The sequence below is a fragment of the Pyxicephalus adspersus genome, chromosome 10 (genome assembly GCF_032062135.1).
Source record: "Pyxicephalus adspersus chromosome 10, UCB_Pads_2.0, whole genome shotgun sequence".
NCBI classification, from domain to species: Eukaryota; Metazoa; Chordata; class Amphibia; order Anura; family Pyxicephalidae; genus Pyxicephalus; species Pyxicephalus adspersus.
Genome location: NC_092867.1, coordinates 22,446,671 through 22,467,605, shown reverse-complemented (window position 1 = coordinate 22,467,605; position 20,935 = coordinate 22,446,671). Strand labels below are relative to the sequence as shown.

At 40.1% G+C, this 20,935-nt stretch overlaps 1 protein-coding gene across 7 annotated transcripts in view; it reads right to left on the bottom strand.

Annotated features, from left to right (window-relative positions):
- Positions 1–20,935, bottom strand: part of EXOC6 (exocyst complex component 6) — a 140,860-nt gene that overhangs the window by 96,520 nt on the left and 23,405 nt on the right. For all 7 annotated transcript variants that reach the window (XM_072425048.1, XM_072425050.1, XM_072425049.1 and 4 more), the window contains exons 2-3: positions 10,972–11,143; positions 6,490–6,537 (exon numbers count right to left, since the gene is read on the bottom strand). In XM_072425048.1, coding sequence (XP_072281149.1) covers positions 6,490–6,537; positions 10,972–11,143 — 220 coding nt within the window. The remainder of the gene's footprint in view (positions 1–6,489; positions 6,538–10,971; positions 11,144–20,935) is intronic.

Genomic DNA, 20,935 nt, shown 5'->3' with positions numbered 1-20,935 from the left:
CGTTGGTTACTTTTTTACGAACGATTTTTTGCCCAATCGATCATTCGTCGTTCGATTGGAACGATAAAAATTGGAAGTGTGTACGCACCTTTACTAGTACTGCAGTTTTGTTTGGAGAGATTAGCACAATATTATTAATATTACACAGTATTTATTTAGCACTATCATATTACCCAGCACTGTACAAAGTCCATAGTCATGGCACTAACTGTCCCTTAAAGGGACTCACAATCTTATGTCCTTACCATAGTCATATGTCATGAATGTAGTCTAAGGTCGATTTCTTTTTGGGGTAAGCCAATTAACTTAACTGCATGTATTTGGAATGTGGGAGGAAACTGGAGTACCAGGAGGAACTGGAGGAAACTCACGCAAACACAGGGAGAACCTGCAAACTCCATGCAGATAGTGCCCTGCAAAGGCAATAGTGCTAACCCCTTAGCCACCATGCTGCCCATTATAACGGCTCTTCTTACAGGGAAACTAAGGCCAGTCGTTAAACTGTCAAATCTGCCCACCAGACTTCCGGTGCCTCATGGGAGAGTGACGGATCTTGTCCCGTTCACCCAGGGGAAATACTTGACTCTGCTCCGTCGCAGCACACTGCAGAACCGCTGACATACCTTCCCCAAGCATAAGTGCACGTTACCGGATAGAGAAATTCCTGGATAAATCATCCAGAGAGGATCTTTTTACTCCACGGTGGCAGCATGACAGGAATCGCGCCAATAAATCCATGATGGCCGACGAATTTCACCAGTTACAGACAGAGGCCTCACTATCTCCTCCCAGGTGAGTACAGGATGCAACCCCACACATGCTTATGACTCTGCACTTATAGCAGATGCATTGGCGGTTCTGCTTAAGCCCACACTGCAGGAAGCCATAGACACTGCAATTGGGAAAGGGATTCAATCCCTGAGACAGGAACTCAGAGAGTATGCCGGCAGGCTGGAAATAGTGGAGGAAAGAAACTCCTCCGCGGAGGATGATGCCATTCAAGCCTCCGCTAGGATCATGTCCTTTGAAAACCAGGTTGGCAATTTAATGAAGAAGTTGAATGACATGGAAAACAGGTCACCTAGGAATCTTCTAAGGATTATAGGAATCTTGGAAGCAGTGAAACCAGGCAAACTCATAGAGCTTTGTGTTAATACACTCCCAGATCCTTTGGGCTTACAACAAGTTTGGAACGGGCACACAGCCTGGGCCAGCCACAAAAAGATGGAAATGCGCCCCGTCCAGTGGGAGTGAAATATCTAGAATGTGTGGACAAAAACACGATTCTAAAAGCATTTCGTGCTAACAGGAATATCTTTTTGGAGGGTACGCCCCTACACATTTTTGCGGACTACTTGGCAGAGGTCTCCCGCAAATGTAAGCAGTGTCAACCCCTGTGCTCTCAGCTATATCAACTGAGGATCAGGTTCACTCTGGCATACCAGGCCACCCTTCACCTGCACGACAACGAACATGTACATCACTCCTTTACCTCTGCCCAAGATGCGGAAGATTTTGTGAAAGGTCACCTGAACGACCCCCAGAGGGAAATGACTCCAAAAGAGGTGGACCAGGCCTCATCACCTGAATCTTCGACTTCGCATGCCCCTCAAAAGAATAGCTCACACTCCCCGAAGAAAGTGACTAAGGGAGCCTCACTGTGGAAAACAGTCGGTCACAAGAGGGAAAAAAACTTACCCTGGCAGTACGTGTAGGCAGAGATCTAGCTGAAGACATCAAGTTATGATACGCTCCCTGATACCCTCTGGGTGTGAGCCTGTCTTTATGTTTCCTTGTCTTCAATGTGTCCCATGAGGAAAAAAGGAAGACCACCACAGGAATATTACTGGTTTATCCCCTCTATCTTGGATTACCCTACCCCCATTTTGGTTATTATTGGTTTTGTTCTGGACATCTCACCACGGGTATGGACCGGTCATGTAAGTTGATTGCATGCCTGAGTCAAGCTTGGGACTGCCCATACACTTGTATTCCTGCCACCAATAACTTGGAGGACTTTGATTTGTTAATCTGCCCTAGAGTGCCTATTTGCAACATGTGGTCACTAACGGTTACTGAAAGAGCCTCACAGGAAGTATCTAAATTCTTGCAATATATATAGTCTCCTGGAATATCAAGGGACTAAGGTCCCCTAACAAGCGAATGGCGGTTCCCCGGCACTTAAAAAGCCTGAGAGCCGACACTGCTTTGCTCCAAGAGAGGCACCTGGGCTGGGAAGATTTTTTGAATCTGATGGTGAATGATGGATCCCCAGCTGTGGGGAGAAAGGCTGGTGTTTTGATAATGCTACAAAGGAACCTATGGGGGAAGGTGACGGGGTACACAGTGACGAGGAGCGTAGATTTGTGAAACTTCATCTCACCATGGGTGACACCGAATACACTGTTGTCAATGTGTATGCCTCCCCCGGGAATTCCTTTTTTGCGCAGGCTGCGCAGTGGGTGACAAAGGATCATTCTCCTAATTAAATTGTGGGCAGAGACTTCAACTCAGTCATGTGTGAATCAGAGAATAGACTGAGTACCCACCACCTAGCTGATACACCCCCAAGGTATGCAAAGGTGAGAACTGGTCAAGAGAGTCCCTTGAGTGTTTTTGTTGAGACAGAAGTGATCTGTGATGTCTGGCGCCACTGGTATCCATTGGAAAGCAGTACACCTTTATATCGCCTTTTATATACCTTTGTATATATTTTACAAAGGGTGGACTCTCCAGAAATATGTCCCCATAATGTTGAATCTTCATGACAACATTCCTAAGGGAGAGGCGTGGATATGGAGATTTTCATCCTACCTGATGATACAATGACTCCACGTGTCAGGCGGAATTAAAATTGGCTTGGCTCGAGTACGTCTCCAGTTATTCTATTCATAGTAATTACCCAGTTTTGTTCTGGGAAGCGGGTAAAAGCCTTTCTTAGAGGCAGAATAATTGGATACGTATCAACTAGGAAAAAATAAACGAAACTTGAAAATCTTAGGACGCTAGCACTACTATGAGATGCCAATCCCAATTGGCCTCTACTCCGAATAGAGAAACTAGGTCCAAATGGCAGAGAGCAAAAACAGTGTTTGACACCTGGCTGGGAAAATGCTAGCCAACTTGATATGACCCAGATATAAGAATACTTCCATTCCTGCTTTGTTTACTGCCGGGGGATCAGAGCTGACCCACCCAGAGCAAATTTCGGCTACACTAGCGGATTATTATACCACTCTGTATACGGGCAGAACTATGCCTTCCTCAGGAGAGTGGAATTTTTTTGAAGCTTTAACATGGCTGTCCTTAACCAGCTAATGTACCCATTTTGGATGATGAAATCAATAGAGCCGTATCTCAACTGGCCAATTGCAAGGCCCCAGGCCCCGATGGCCTCACATTCGAATTTTTTAAAAATTTTGAAGGAAGATTTTTTAAAAGATTTAGGCCATTTGTATAATCACATGTGGGACTCTGGTACATACTTACCATCCGGTAAGGAATCATATATAAAGGTAATCCCAAAGCCAGGGAAGGACCCACGTGACCCAGCAGTGTAGCGGCCCATTTCATTAATTATTCTAGATGCCAAACTCCTATCAAAAATTATGGCAGATCGTTTGGCCAAGTTTTTGCCCTCCTTAATATCTCCGTCACAGGTGGGGTCTGTGCACGGTAGATATGCCACCACCAATATGCGAAGGGTACTAACTGCTCTGGAAATATGCAAAATCCCATCCACAACAGGATATAGAGATTATTAGTTTAGACACAGAAAAGGCGTTCGATAATGTGGATGTCGGCTTCCTTTCTGGTCGTTAGAATATTGGGATGCAGGGCCCAATCCTTACTCTTTTACAGATCATGTACAGTAATCCTCAAGCTAGGGTGCACACCCCTGGTTTTCTCTCCAGGACAATACAAATTCAGAAAGGTACTCGACAGGGGTGCCCCCTTTCTTTTTTAATTTAGCGCTAGAAACTCTGGTACGTCATATTGAGTACACCCCTGAACTCCATGGGATTTGCCCTGCAAAATGTAGAATTGCATTCTGCATTTTTTGCCGATGACATATTGCTCTTCAACTCTGGTTCAACGGCAGACCTGCACCAAATTAAGCAGATTTTTCAGGAGTTTTTTCAGGAGAAATTGCCCCTAACCCCATTATGCAATCGATATTGGTTGTCCCAAACGAAGTTCAAGGTGGCCATAAGTACATAATTTACCTAGGCATCAAGATCTGGAAACATACCTCCTCCGTATACAAACTGAACTATCTGCCGTTGTTCCATAAGATTCAGCAGGAACTCCTGTTGTGGGAGAATCTACCACTCTCCTTTTTCGACAGAAGCCATCTAATAAAAATTGTCTCATTTGCTAGACTGTTGTATCCCCTGCAAACGGTACCGCTGCTACTCCCACATAGGGATGTTACACTGCTACAAAAGGCCTTTAAAAAATTTCTGTGGAGGGGCAAGCATTCTAAAATTTCCTTGACCAAATTATTTCTACCGGGAGCTAAGGGAGGGATAAATTTCCCGAACATACGGCTCTACAATCTAGCAAATTAATTCTGCCATGTGGTGGGTTGGATCTTAGGCATGTCCCATCACTCCAACAATAGGTTGGAAAAGGATATGGCCCACCCGTGGGTTTTGAGAGCCATCCTACAATGCCCCTTCTCCAGACTCCCCACAGACATCAAACATAACATTGTGATAAGAGATATTGTTGTAACATGTCAATATCTAATTTGTATAGGACTCCTCAAAATTTGTATACCTAGCTTCTGTCAGGCTCCAACTTATGTGAGTGGCAGAAGGACTTTAATGTGGATGAGCTAACTGACAAAATTGTAAATAGTTATCTAACGGTGAGAAAAGCCACGATCAATAAACTATGGAGAGAGACCCAATTCAAGATCATGCATAAAGCCCACAAAGTCTATAGCTCGAGGTCTGCTCCCATGGACCAAAATTCTGGGGAATCTATGCGATGCCTAAAATGCAAGCAGGGAAAAAGCTACTCTCTCTCATTGTTACTGTGTCTGTACTTATATCGCTCAGCTTTGGGAGGCAACGTTGATGTTTATGAAGAAAGTTGTGGGGGTTACTTTACTACTATGCCCAGTACTATATCTGTTTGGAAATTGGTCCATGATCCAGGAGATGGGCTTAGGAAAAGGGAAAAAAGACGCTGGAGGCCAGACAAGAGGAAGTTAAGCAAAAATCAAAATTTCTGGGTAAATGGTTCTGTTTCATAGATAAAGCACTGTCAAATCCAGGGAGGGAAGAGGTACTATCTCACAACACAGCCTACAACTCACAGTTTCTATGATAACTCACTCCCTGTCATACCCAGGGCCTTGGCTACCAGGGGTGACAGTTATGTTAAGTTTTTTATGGTGGTGATGATTCCATGTATCTTTGAATGTGTTCATAATATATGCGAGATGCCCCCCCCCCTCCAATTTTTCCCTTACCTAATGTTCATTTGTATGTTTTATTGTTATTATGCACTTATACATGAAGACACCGTGTGCGGTGAACTGTTGTTTCTTTTTATGTTGCAAGCTGTTATTTTGTTGTTCTTTTTTTTTTTCTATGGTTGTTAAAAATTTAGAAAATTCAACAAAAACATTAAAAAAATTCTGCCTATTGAAGTGTGTCATTTGAGTATTTACAGCATGAGCATGTTACTGTGCATGTTCTGCAATGCAATGGGGTGCCATAATGCATGCACGGTGTGTGTATTCCTGCAATGCACACATTACTACAACTCCTAGGTGTGCATCAGCCTCTAAATCCCCATGCAGTGCTGTGTGTCTTTGCCATGTTTCTGTGGAGTATGTGTTGTCTCAGATAAGTATATTTGCCAAAAAGCCTACACCCCCCCCCCCCCCCCCCCACCCTTTCTCTGCCTTATCATTTTCTCATTCGGTCCCAGATAACCAGATAAGTGGTTAAAATCTTTAAAAAAAAGTTTTTACCACCATCCATAATTTTTTACATTTTTCGAATTCAAAGAATTTCAGTTCTCAAACAAGGTTCTACTTCTTCACTTACTACTGACTTGCATTTACTTTTCTAAATTTTTAATTTAATGTCTATGGGAAGACTATGGGAAGAAAAAAAGAGATCAATTGACAGTGCTGAAAAACTAATAATGAGAAAAGACATTAATGAGAAACAAATCATTGGAATAGTTAATAAATAATTAAATACCTATTTAATGAGAAGAAATAATAAAAAAATATATAATTAAAAAAAATAAAAAAGGTAACATCCTACTTTCTTTTTTATAAAAAACTTTAATCCAAAGACACCAATTACAGAGCCATAGGCTCATTTCGAATAGCCAGACAAATTTGAGGTCGCATAAGGCGTAAGAGATGCTTAGGTGGGAGGACATTAATCAGGCTGAGTTGTTGGTAGAGGGCTGTGTGAACATGGCGATTCTTTATAAATAAAAATAAAGTTAGTTTCTTACCTCCTTCCCAGCTTCCTGAAATCTTCGGTTGGTATCAGTAACCTGGACCTTTAAAAAAAAAAAAAAAAAAAGAAATTGTCTTGGTTAGAGAAATAAGCAAAGAGTGCTCTAATGTAACTGCTCACCCTTGTAATCAGATCATGATTCATGAGGAACTTAGAACAAAGCTGGGCAAATTCAAATTAACTCTACAGTTTGAACTTGAACTTTTAACCACAAAGGCCTTTTGTTGCCTTTAATTACTTATGACAGTTCGGACTAACAGATTCCGTGGCAAACTTCTCAAATTTACTTGGGATTTTTGAACTCTCCTTGTTCCTGCGGGTCTGTCAAACAATTCAAATCATTGACCCAATTGGCCACTGGTCCCTTTTTGATAACCTCAATGAGGTCTATGCTCCATTCATTGTCCGGGAGAAATGGCAATGGCATTTTTCTTGTAATTAAACATTCATACTTTGCTGAATGCAAACATTGGGTGGCTGATTCACATCAAAAGTGAAAATCTACAAACCCCAGCAAGATTTTTTCATGCTGCAGGTGCAGCCAGAGCGCGACCTCATATTTTCCCACATATTGAGTGACCCATTAGGTCATCGTAATAAGGAAGCGCATTCGGATGGATTCAAAATCTCATTAATTTCTGAACAATGATGTTCAATGACCTCATTGATGCCGCATATTGTCCCCTGTTATCTGAATATCATTTAGATAATGGTTTGCCAATCACAGGCTCCGCTGAACTGCGCTCGACTTGTCTGCTGCCCACATTTGTGTTCAGCAGAAGTGTAAAAGGAGCTAAAAGGGTTGGTACAGTGTGACCTCTGCTGAAGCTCCTAACACTTCTCTGGTAGACAAAGCGTAATCTTTCTCAAAGCTAAAACACTGAGTACAATTACCAGCGATATCCCACACGTAATTGAAAATCCTAGCTGGCTCCCAAGGGGTACAAATGTAATTTGGCAAGGGCTGCTGGAAGGAAATGAAAAGGGGAAAAAAGAATGTTTTGTGTGTTTTGCTAAAACTCGACAGCGACGTTGACGCACCTGCAGCACAAAACGCCCTTTTGGATAAATATGGGGCTACCGGCTATTGATGTGCAGGTGCTGACCTACACATGAGGAACTGTCACTGACGCAGGAGTCAACTGCATGTACGTGCAAAAAAACATTGTGTGGTTTTTGGCACAATGGAAAAGATAGCGAGCTAATGAGGATTTTTATCATTGTTGGGCAAGGACAGGAGAGGGGTTTTTGCCTGTTCTGGTGGACATTAGTGCAGTCAGCAATACATTGACCAGATGAAGCTCTATGAGGCCATCAGCTTTTATGAAATTCTTGAAGTTTCCACTTTATAATGCAAATTTTTGTTCATTAAAGAGCTGGTATGAATTTTAGAGAATCAAGGAGCTAATTTTTCATTTTTAACAGAATATTCTGGAAAGAAATGGAACCATTTACTGCCCTAATTATGGTATTTGTTCTGCAGACCATTTTGCTGAACTTACTTGGAGAACATTGTATTATATGTGTAGATTTTTTCTTTATATGTTTTCACATTTATACAATACAAGGATAATTAGGTTGAAGGTCTGAATTACTTGATGATTGCTGAAACTGCTGTCCTATATCCCCTATCCAGTCATCAGAAAAAGTCTTACTCTCCATTTGCAAAATTGCAAACTGATGGAAGAACTGAAATCCCAATAGGAAAAAACAAGTCTAATCATTACTTATCCCTCTGTTGTATGCCCATAACTGGAATGCAGTGATCTATGAAAGTTCACCTGTAGAGTTGAAGTAAATGATATACGGTGAAGGAGGTGGACAGGAAAAGTAGCTACTGCAATGGCATCATGGTCATTCGTCTTGTATCAAGAACCCTGATCCATTACCACTTGGCTTATTTTGGTTTGAAGATGCTGGGTACAGCTTAGTGCCATCAATGGTTAAGTCATGAGCTGCAGAATATTAGTAGAGCCTGTCACACCAGCTGTGTACACACTTCCAATGATTATCGTTGGAAACGAACAACAGATCGGCCGAAAATTGTCACGGAGGATCTGATTGGCCGGCGATCATTCACTATCTATCGTGTGTACGGTCGTTCAATGATCGTGCATGTTTCTGCAATACACTTTCTCCTTTACATGTCACTTCCTGCATCGTTTGAACGATTGTATCTAGCGTGTGTACACTATTGGTGGATTAAATTTGAACAATCGTATCATTAGAGCATGTACAGAATTGTGCAAAATATGATTGCTCAAATATAATTGTGCATAACCGTTGATCGGTCGTAATTGTTCGTTTTCTATCGATAATTATTGGAAGTGTGTACCTAGATAAAGTTTTTCATGAGCATTCCTGTCTGCTATGCTCTGCTAACAAGCCAGCAGTTTGGAGGCTAACATTAGCCCTAAAGGTGATTACTCCAAGATAGTCTTCACTTTATCATTGCTTCATTTGAGGACATTATTACATTAGCTTAATATTCATTAAAACAGTTACCTTACACAACTAGAATCAACCTTATACAAATCCCAAATTCATCCATAAACTAGATAAATAATATTAAACCCATAAACTCGAAATGTTTTGGTACCTGTAAGGTATTGTTACTTACCTTGTAAATTTTAGAAGATTTTCCTGAAAGTTTAATCTATTTTGCTTTCTCTGGTTAGCTTCTCTACACCTCATCAGCATGAGAATAACATTTTCAAACAGAACCTTTCTGATTTTATTGCTTACTTTGTAATGGACCAAGTGAAGTGATCACCATGTGATCAATGGCAGGTCCTACCAGCCATGATCTTCCTGCATTGCCTAAAGAACATGAAAACCAAGTGATCACCATGTGATTACTTGGTTTTTGTGTTCTTTAGGCAATGCAGAAAGATCATGGCTGGTAGGACCTGCCAGCAATATGTTGTAAATATCTTTCTGATCAGATCACAGTACTCGCCTTAGTACTTCTTTCTAGGACACTGAACAAAAGCAACCAGCTCTAAGGGTTACCATCTCTTGAACACTCACTCTATGCTTTGCTATTGTCCTATACCAGGGGTGTTGTGTTACCAGAGGCCTTTATTTGGTAAATGTTTCTATAAGCATTCCTGCACAGATCGATCGACTAAGCACTCTTGTTCATTGCTACTAACAGGGAGATTAGAAAAACATTTAAGTTGTCAGTTATTTTATATGTGACCACTAAAAAAAGGCATATTTCACTGGTAGAAATGTTGCATCTTTTCATATACAGTTGGCCATGCAAACATATCACTAACCACATTTACACAGGGTCAGTGATTCAAGTGTCAGCAGTGTGGTTAATTTTGCAGCTATTCTTAATATATGAATTTTTGTAGCACCAAGGACAGGATTGTAAAACAACAGCTCTACATCAGTAGGCAAGGTGTTGGGTTATGCATGCTTGGGTTTTAATGTTATTATATTAATTCATTTGTTTACATTTTAATGATGTAATTGTATCTGATGAATACAGTATTTACCTGCCTCACACTGCCATCTTCAGGTTACAGTGGCATCTGCAAGCTTAGGGCTGGTTTTTTGTTCAACATCCAGGCAGCATATGATTACTAGCTATGACATGCCCAGGTACCAGGATTAGTGAGCACACCAGGAGCCACTCTGATTGGTTGTAATCATTAAAGGTGCGTACACACTTCCAATTTTTATCGTTCCAATCGAACGACGAACGATCGATTGGGCAAAAAATCGTTCGTAAAAAAGTAACCAACGACGCCGACGAACGAGGAAACTTGTTGGAAACGAACGACCGGACCGGCGGATCGGACTGGACGACGATCGTTGAACATCGTTCGTGTGTACGGTCGTTCGTTGATCGTCCATGTTCAGAGCATGCGTGATGAACGAACGTCCGTTCACTTTCCTGTCGTGCACATAGTTCCTCTATCGCTTAAACGATCGTATCTATTGTGTGTACAATATCTACGAACGATCGTGTCGTTATCTCTATGTGCAGGATCGGTGCTATATGATCGTTCGTATATATCGTGCAGGATCGTTCGTCGTTCGTTTTCCAACGATAATAATTGGAAGTGTGTACGTAGCTTAATACGGACTGCAATGGCCACTGACAGCTATTTAAACAGCCAGCAGCTGTGCGCAGTGTCCTCACTATCTGTCAAAAAGGGGAAGTAATGCTCCTTCAACACAAGGCATAGTGTAGGAAATGTCAGTCCCCAAGTTGTGGACAGAAAGCATCACCACACCATTAAGCATTACAGGAAGCACAATCAAACATCCAAAATATTTACTTGTCCATTTAAATCTATTTAGACCTTTTTTTCAAGCATGCAACATTCACTGTATAAACATGAAGTGAAATTATTTATTGGCCACACTGCCCATGTGAATAAATCAAGCTAGATACCAAATAGTTCTAATATCCAATGAAATGAGGTTCTCCTAATAGACTGTAAAACAGAAGTATCCTCACCTTAAGTTTTTCAGCATCAGCCCTGACTTTTAAAAGTTCATTAATTGCATCTACAAATCCCTGATGGTGAAAATTGCACATTTTTTCGATTTCCCGGTCATGATTACGAATCCGAGTGTCCAGTTTTTCCATAAATCTTTGGTGGGCGTTTGGTTGGTCATCGTAGACGGAGCTGTGGAGACATAAGATGTGTGATGTGGTTACCAACATGATCATAGATGCCAATAGATGCCACAATGCACTCCTAGTATGGCTTTTATCAGCAAATGTTGAACTAATATTTCTAAAAATGTGAAAGTACTTTTTACTGCATGAAATTGCAAGTTTACCTACAAACTATATATTGTTGAAGAGGAAGCCTAAAGCTGGGTTTCCCAACCAGGGTTTTTCAGGAGGTTGTTAAGGATTCCCTTAAGCAATGAGCAATTTGTGCCTCTCAGGTCAGTTTAAGTGACACTAATTGTCTTTTTGACTATCTGTAAGGGTGACATTCTTCCCACTGATCACCATGCAAATATACTATCAGCTATGGATATAGTAATTATAGCAGGAGTTCCATGAAGACCTGGGGGTGATTTGGTCAAGGTGGGTATAATATTATTGAAATGAGTCCCTCAGGTATGTCTGGTATACTCATCTGTCTTAGCCATCAATCGGTTACCGTCACTCTGTCTGTCAGGTTGTACTCATCCATCATAGTCCATGTCTTCTCATATCCATCAGCCTTTGTGCATCCATCACTGTCTGTGAAATTGTTTTGGTGTATTATAAGGTATAACATTCACCAAACAATAAATCAGGCCAACCTCATAGTGTCAGGATCATTATAAATGGATGCCACCTTAAATATGGAAACGGTCGCTGGCCTCTGTGCTGATGATTAAATCTCTATAATTTACCTTGATTAAGGGTGCACAGTGAGGTGTATTGGGGTAATAGATGGACATTGTGCTATACAATACATACAATACATATTCTGTACACTATGCATTGTCTCCCTGTGGATTCTAAGCTCTAGGTTGCACACTATGCCTGGTCATAATAAAAGCATGAAGAAACCATATACACTAAATGTGGCTACATTTTTATCACTGACAACAATATGGGCCCTGATTTAATAATGCTCTCCAAGACTGGAGAGGATACACTTTCATCAGTGAAGCTGGGTGATCCTGCATACCTGGAATGGATCTGGTCCAGGATTAAAAACAGTTGCTAACAAATAGCAAATTACTTTTTAGGAAATCCATTCCAGGTTTGCTGGATCATCCAGCTTCACAGATGAAAGTGAATCCTCTCGGATTTGGAGAGCTTTAATAAATCAGACCCATTGTGCGTCAATTGTCTTTTACTTTTCTATTATAGAAATCAAATATATAACTATCATGGTCACTCTGCACATACAGCCCTATGAATCTGTGGTGTCCCTAATACTAAGGGAATGATATCAGTCTTTATTAAGCCATGGGAGGGGCAGTATATATATATATATATATATATATATATATACCTCTATGGGACATACAACATAGTAGCTCATCAATCTATAATTGGATGTGTTACCTAAAATGGACAAATCACAACAAAAGCAAGAATAAAAGTAAAACTAACTGTGCCCTATAATTCCTAGTAATACAAATTCCAAAAATAATTCATAAACTGTATATCTGTATATCACATACTATAATGAAATCCATCATTGGCTCTGCCATTGGCAGTATCAGACAATGGCATTTCCAACTATAGTCAGAGAGCGCCATCTTCTGGTACAAGGAGATAAATACTGATCCCTGTCTAACACATATATAAATACCAGTATATTACTAAGTAAATAGAACACAAAAAAATATTTAAAAGATAAACATTAACATCATCATAATATTTAGTAATATTAATGAAAAAAGACAAACAAACAATAAACAAACAATCCAATGGGAGGAAAGGAGTGACTAGACAAGTCAATATGCCAGGCCTGACTATATACATATAGTACAGGTTTATAACTGATTGAACATGGACTTGTGAATCTCATATGAATATTGTCATAATTATAAATCTGCAGCTTTTATTAACTTTGTACCTGGTGATCCTAACATTAGTGTTCTTGTTCCTGTTTTAGAAAGACAGCCCTCTGCACCATCTCTGTTCCTGTACTGTCACCCTCACACATGGGCGTCCCATGGAGAAAAAATTGGGCCATAAATCAGCAAAATTAAAGGTAAATTGGGAGTAGAGGGCTTGATGACACTTGTAGCCCATTAGACCAGAAAAAAAACATGGGATCAAAGGAATTACTGGATGTTCAATGCTTGGTCTGTAGATTGAACATTGTCTAGGATAGGAAAAGACAACCTGAATTCATCAATGAGAGAACTCTGTGTAAATGAGCAACATTAAGTGCAGATGGGGAGAAGAGGGCTTGATGGCTCTTGTAGTCCATCAGCTGAGCAATAAATTGGAATTTAAAAAAATCACTGGAACTTTAGTGCTTGGTCTGTATATTGGACAGCACAGTGGCTCAGTGGTTAGCACTCTGGCCTTAGCAACACTAGGTCTCAGGTTCGAATCTCAGCCAGGACACTATCTGCATGGAGTTTGCAGGCGTGGGTTGCGTGGGTTTCCTCCCACATGCAAACATAAACCATGCAGGTAAGCTAATTGGATTGCCCCAAAAATATAAACTTAGACTGTATTAAAAGACATATGACAGCTAGTGACATGACTATGGACTTTATATAGTGCCGATATATTACGCAGCGCTGTACAAATATTGTGTAATAATAATAATATTGCACAGGGAAAAAAAGACAGCCCAATTTCAACAATGACAAGACACTTTAAAGTAAGGCTTTAAAATAAACTGTTGGAAAGTCCTGACTTCAGCACATTTGCTGTGTTTACTCAAAAGCTTACTGACAGCTTTCCTTAAGCTTCTTTTACAGTTTATCATGTTAATACAAACCCCCAAAAAAGTAATTTTAGTTAGCAATACAAATCCCAAGACCTAGGATGTGAAGCCAAATTCTTCATGATTTTGTGCTAGGTATGGCCCTGTCCTATGGGTTTAAGGTCCCTCACCAGACCCAAAGTGTACCCATAAAAATAATAAACCACCAAACTAAGCTAAGCTACGATCATTCTCACCCTATCAGCACCATCCTGAGTGTGAATACCACCTGCTGTGCACCAATGGAAAACAAGCAATAAAATCCCCCTATTGAAGGTTCCATTCATTACTGCAGGAAGTTTTCATCCTGTGACAATAAATAATAGATAACATAGTTCATATGTATACTTCAATAAAGGAGTCATTCAGTAAGAAGCACGTTCGGGCCGTTGTAGGTGGTAAATACACCTGAGACTGGCTGATTAACCATACACACGGCCGTCCATGTTATTAAAGCAATAAACCTTTCATACAATTTAATGAAATACATAATCCAAAGATAAGACATCAATAAATGTACTGTATAACAGTCGGGTGTCATAAAAGTCACAATACAAGTCTTTTCACAGGACACACAATGCAGCAATAACAAAACAGCCATCAGACTGCATACTGAAACACACACAACACTTCCAAGAGAACCTGTCACCTACACCCAGCACTCCAGGTTATGCAGAAAAGTGATAATAACTATATCAATAAAGGAGATTTTGTGCTGATGATCATATGCAGTGTTGAACTCAGAAATTTTTCAAGCTGGTTGGGAAGAAATTGTAGGTGGGTGGCAGCCCCTGTATTGTGACCCAACTCATCAGTAACCTCCCAAAAACAGCCGGGTGATTACTGAAAAGTGTGGAGTGGTGCACCCGGCTAAAATGAGCCGGGGAGAACACTGATATGGTAAATCAGCTGGGACAGATAATCCCTATTTGCAGTAAGCAGGTGAGTTTCTGAGCAACTTAGCGGATATTTCTATTTTTGTGATTTCTGGATGCAACATGTAGAAGAAAAATGGGCATTTGTTTGTGATGTTCTCTGACTCACTGGGAAGGTATTCAGTAATGATCTATCTACACTAGAAAACATCAGGGATTTACATTTTCCCAGAATGGCCTATTTTCCTAAAAGTAGAATTTCATAGAGGTGTAAACCAAGTTTAGCATGATTGCTGTTATTGAATCAGCCACTAGGTAGCAGCCTAACCCCATGTATGTTATGGGAAGCCTACAATGTATATCAGGACTAATAAAACAAACACATATGCAATAACACATTATTATTATTATTATATTCAATATTATTATTATTATTATACTGGATTTTTATGGCACCAAAATATTACACAGCGCTGTACATTAAGCAGAGGTTGCAAATGACAGACACATACAGACAGTGACACAGGAGGAGAAGACCCTGCCCTGAAGAGCTTACAATCTAGGCAAATACAGGAACATTTTACAATACTTTGTCCAATTAAAGACCCTGCAAGTACAGGAAACTACAGGTGACAACACACAGGATTTTGTAGGCTTAGTGTTGTCAAGCCTACCAGTTATCTTTTTCTCTGCTACTCAACCACTCTCACTTCCAGATCTTAACAAAATAAAGGCTAATTGTTCTGTAGTCCAGGATAAGAACTACGGTTGTTTCTGGAATGAGCACACAGTTCTGTGTTTTTGACAAGATCAAGAGGATTTTTTGTTTTTTTGCAAGGGTAAAATATAATGCTTGGCCTTACTGATTGAAAGAATATAAAGGACAGGAATAGGAAGTAAAGGACTAGAATAGATGATACTCCAGCTAAGAGATGAGGTACGCTCTGCTTGCTGCAGCTTTTAACCCACACCGAGTAAGCAGTTTCAGTGAAGGAGAGGTGATGGTAAAACTGTGCAAGCCTAAAGGCAAACCGGGTTCACTTTTAGTGCCATTTAATATGTGATTATAAAACCCAAAGGAGGTCAAATACCTAATGCATACTTGGTGGGGGTCCCCCTGCCCTGTACTCTTTTGTATTGTGCAGAAACAAATCAGGAATATCACCAGACACATCCATATGCTAAACATCTGAGATGGAAACCTTTGCCCATTCCACCTTTTATCACAGACTGGCACATGTGAAGGAAGAATGGTTCACACTCCATAACATACAGAATGCCCCATTCCTGTAGTTTGATCAGTATAGCATATTTATAAATGAACATTCATAAATCAGAACATTCACCAAAAATATTAATTGACATTGTCCCATTCTGAAACATTCTCTTCCACATTTTTAATTACTGTAGTAGAGATTTGTAAACACCAGATTAAAAGCAGATTAGCTATTACTAGATCAGAGATAACTGAGGTATAGGATATCACATGGGGAGAGCTGACAATTAGCAATGCGAGAAGAAGCTGTGAACACAATTGTATTGAACTGGAAAGCAAGAAGCAGAACGTTCATATGTAATAAAGAAATATGGCTGCCAGTCGTGTTACTAGTACCAGGCACATGGGGCACCACTCTGGCTGGGGGTCCCCCTTAAAATTGAACCAAATTCAAGGAATGAATGGCTGGGTGATCAGGAAAGCATGGGACCCCATCTACTATACCAGGCCACTTGTTTAATATTGGGGGCTCCAGTGCTGAGGAAATCCTCCTCCCCACACCCAGTCCCACAAAAAGGGTAAATCAACAGTATGGGTCTGATTTATTAAAATCCCCAAGACTGGAGAAGATAGACTATCATAGGGGAACCTGGGGAATCCAGCAAACCCAAAACGGATTAGCTTTTTTGGCAAATGTTTTCAACTCAGGACCAGATCCATTTCATGTTTGCTGGTTCACCCAAGTTCTCCCATCATAGTTTATCTTCTTCAGTCTTGGAGAGCTTTATTAAACCAGGCCCCTACCTCTGCATTGCATGCACATTTCTCCATGTTCAAAATACCTACCTGGTGATCCTGACAGAAATACTGTGAGCCTCCCTATTTCCTTATGCACTATAGAGGGATAATCGCAGAATCTTCATGTCTAATTCTCACCTTCGAGACCTCCTAAAGACCAACAGAAGCTGTATTCTGTATTGCTCCTCACCTCCCCTTAAAAGCCTATAGCAGCGAAACGCGTCAGAAATGGATATAACCACAGTCTGTTTTGTAATTATTTCCTAAAAAGCTTCCTATTAGTTTGACCTAAGGGTATCTCTATGTATATATATCATACTGTATTGTTTTCCTTTAAGTAAAAAATCTTTAACATTTGCTGCAAAAAGCCCTCTTTTTTGTCTTTCTCTTATGCTAATATGTTATATATAATATAATATATAATATGTTATTATGTGTATATAGTCCAACCAGTGGGCAAAACATTTATTTTTATTTTACAGCTTATATCATAATGATTATAGAATATAGGAAAGAGAGGGCAACATTAAATATGTAGTAAGCCTCAGTGATTAATCTACAAGTATTGAACTGATTGTCAGTAAACTGAAACCTGATTGGTTGATTTGGGTCAGAGCTCTTTTCCCAATATACTGAATATTTGTGTGACATCATAATGCATTATATATAAGTTATTTTATTGGATTTTATATTCCATTAAACTGCACAGTGCCCAGCCATCTCAGTAAGTGTAAGCTAGGCCTATTTATTTTTCTTCAGCTATTCAATGTTTCCGCAGATGTGCTATTAAATTCAACCTCAATTCTCCTCTGCCTTTTTCTTTTTTTCGGACCATGCCCAGGTGCTTCCTGTGATTGAGCTGCGTATTCTCCAGCAAACACCATTGTTAATATGGAACAGCAGTGCAGACATTGCCCAGCCAGCAGGAGACACTAGAATCTGCCACTGTGGAAAATGAGTCACGCAGGAACAATGTTCATCACAAGTCTGGGTCACCATAGTACGAGACTACATAACAGACTGAACGAAATATAGCAGAACTCAATAATCAATCTGATTTCTATGTAGTAATTCTGCACAACGTTGTTTAACCTCCCTAGCATTCATTTCTTTCCAGTTTTATATGTCTAAAAGTGGTACATTATTTTTCATGAAAATTTATTTTACAGTATATTATAATAGTATGAGTATAATAAAGTTTAAAACACAAAATCATGTAAAAATAATAGATTGAATAAATTAAAAAATATATATATTTAAAAAAAATATATATTTTTTAATTTGTTTTTAAAAATTCATATTATACTCATATAATATATATATACTGTAGAATAAATTTTCTTGAAAGCAATGTACTGCCCCGCCGGCAACGTGCACACGCACCGACCACTGGGAACTCCCTGGTGACTCATCCGATGAAAAATCCGGCCGGAAGAAGAGAGAAGAAGACTGAGATCGCGGTGATGGACGACGCGGGACGCCGTCGGATCAGGTAAGGCTCTATTTACTATTACCTCCCATAGGATTACCTACCCCGAGTGTGACTCGGGGGTACTGCTTTTAGTAACTTTTTTCTACCCCAAGTCACACTCGGGGTTACCTCTAGGGAGGTTATTAAAATAAAAAATAATAATAAAAATAATTGTATGGAGTGTTTTAAATGCCAGAACTAAGTCACATCATGCTGCATTTAGGAATTACTATTCTCCTAACACTTTTGTGTGATCTCAAGGTATTTAATGGATGAATACACGCTAACCAAGGACAGGGGGTTCACCACACAAGGGGTGCTAAAAGCCTGTCTTAGAAACTTTTAATGAAAGCTGCTGCTGTCCTAACTGAGAAACATCTTTATTCTAGGTATCGGTCTGACTGTGGCAGCTTCTATCAAACGCTTCTTAGTATGTGTGTAGCTTAATGACAGGTTATAAAACAGTGCAGCTCTTCAGAACAAACATTGGATAACTCCTAAAGCCTCGTACAGATGTCAGATGATTGTCACCGGGAATGATCATTTATGATTGTTGAGTGTTGTACTCAACTTAGCTTAAAACCAAGTTCCAGACAAAACTCTGGGAAGGCTTAGGCCTTGTGATGTGAAAAATGACAAAGGTCCTGACAGTCTCTGTGAAATGGCTCCCTTGCAGGAAGCAATTCTACAGAGGTACCTGGAAAGATCTTCTGCTGGTTCCATCTCTCTGATATCGATCATAGAGCCTCTATCAGTTATCCTGCAGAAACCTGATTGTCAATGGTAAAGACAGAGCTATGAATGGGGACTTGGGACATTTTCCATTATTTTCTGGGGAAAGGAAGTAATAGGAGAACCCTGCAAATGGGAGATCAACAGAGAAGAAGTAGAGGAGCCTATGTCAAGTTTGATTTGCTGTCTGTTTTTCTTGGCCCCTACGGAACCAATTACCCCTCATTTCCTATCCTGGTGTCACACAGAGTGCACTATATTGTCAAAAATGCTGCAGATGCATTACATCTTGTGTTGTGCTGGCAGACCATTCAAAATGATCAAAAACATAACGCACTGCAACATGCTGAAACATAGCATATCTGTGTGAATGGGACCCTAAATGAAACAACCGCATTAAGAAATGTCAGGGCAGACTCCCTGCTTTTGAAAACTCAACTTGCCAGGTTACAATGCCAATCACTTTAATTTGTGTCCCAGACCTGGAATAAACACAATGATTTAAAAAAGCCCTCCAAGACTGGAGAGCATACTTTTTCTATCTTTGAAGCTGGGCGATCCTGCAAACCTGGAAGGGATCTGGTCCAGGATTCAAAACATTTGCAAATAGCAAAATACTTTGACGAAATCCAATCCAGGTTTGCTGGATCGCCCAGCTTCATTGATGAAAGTGTATCCTTTCCAGCCTTGGAGAGCTTTATTCAATCGCTGTGTTTTTTCCAGGTCTGGGACACAAATTGAAGTCATATGATTGGCAGTGTAACCTGGCAAGTTGAGTTTTCAAAAGCAGGGAGTCTGCCCTGACATTTCTTTATGCGGTTGTTTAATTTAGGGCCCCAGTCACACAGATACACTATGTTTAATAAATCAGGGCCAAAGTTTGTAAACATTAAAGTCTATGACTCATCAGCCAATAAAATTATTGGATCAGTATGGCAATCAAGCAACAGTCACCAATGGCAGCCTGGGTATTGATCTCTTTATAGTTGGTAACAGATCCTAATGACAGCACTTAAAGCTTGCAACAGCCTGCTAAATCTTGCTATGAGTTTGTTTACTCCTAATACACAATGCGCTGTATTCCAGGCCCCATGTAAACCAATTGGACCTTTTCCTTTTTGCACAGCAGCACCTCTTGCTGGATTGCTACTGCAGTTTGTTGACGGCTCTGCATATACCGGCCCACTGGGTTATATTTAGCCCATAAATGTTGTCTATCATATGTCTTAAAGTCATTTTACCTTCCTTCAATTCAGGAAATGAGCTACATTTCAAGGCAGCACTGAAGATAAACTGTGTGTAATGAGAAATATGGATAGCTGTAAAAACAAACATACTCACTGGTGACTGTGCCACAAGAAAAATGTCTGTTATCTTTTTGGAAGGTAAGCTTTGAAATCTGCTGGCCCAGTTCCCCTAAATGTATGTTTGCAGTGTGTTTGTATTCCCCTAATAGCATCCTGTTTCTATGAGCAGGAAGGGCTAGAGCAGTTAGCCTGTTAACATTGCTTCCTATAGCAGGGTCAGTGCTCGGCACCCTCTCCACCAGAAGACTCATTGTTCGCGAGGTTGAAGTGGAGGGGCCGCAATGAATGCCTGCTAACGGACACGCTCGGCTCAAAGCTTTACAGCTGATAATCTATAGCTCCAGATTTGCAATTGACTTCCTTTTTCCTGTGCATTGTGCTGGCCTGAGATATGCACCTTTCCTTTATCTTTGGCTGTAAGCTGTTGAAATAACAGAACAATAAAATAAACCCTGTTTTCTTTTCTCCGCTTTGGTTTAAAAAAAAAAAAAAAAAAAAAAAAGGAAAATGGGACCAATAATGTTATATGCACATGAACATTTTCCTGTGTGAAACATTACATTACTACACCGGGCCCTATTTAGTAACACAGAAGCAAAAAAAAATCTCTGGAGCTGT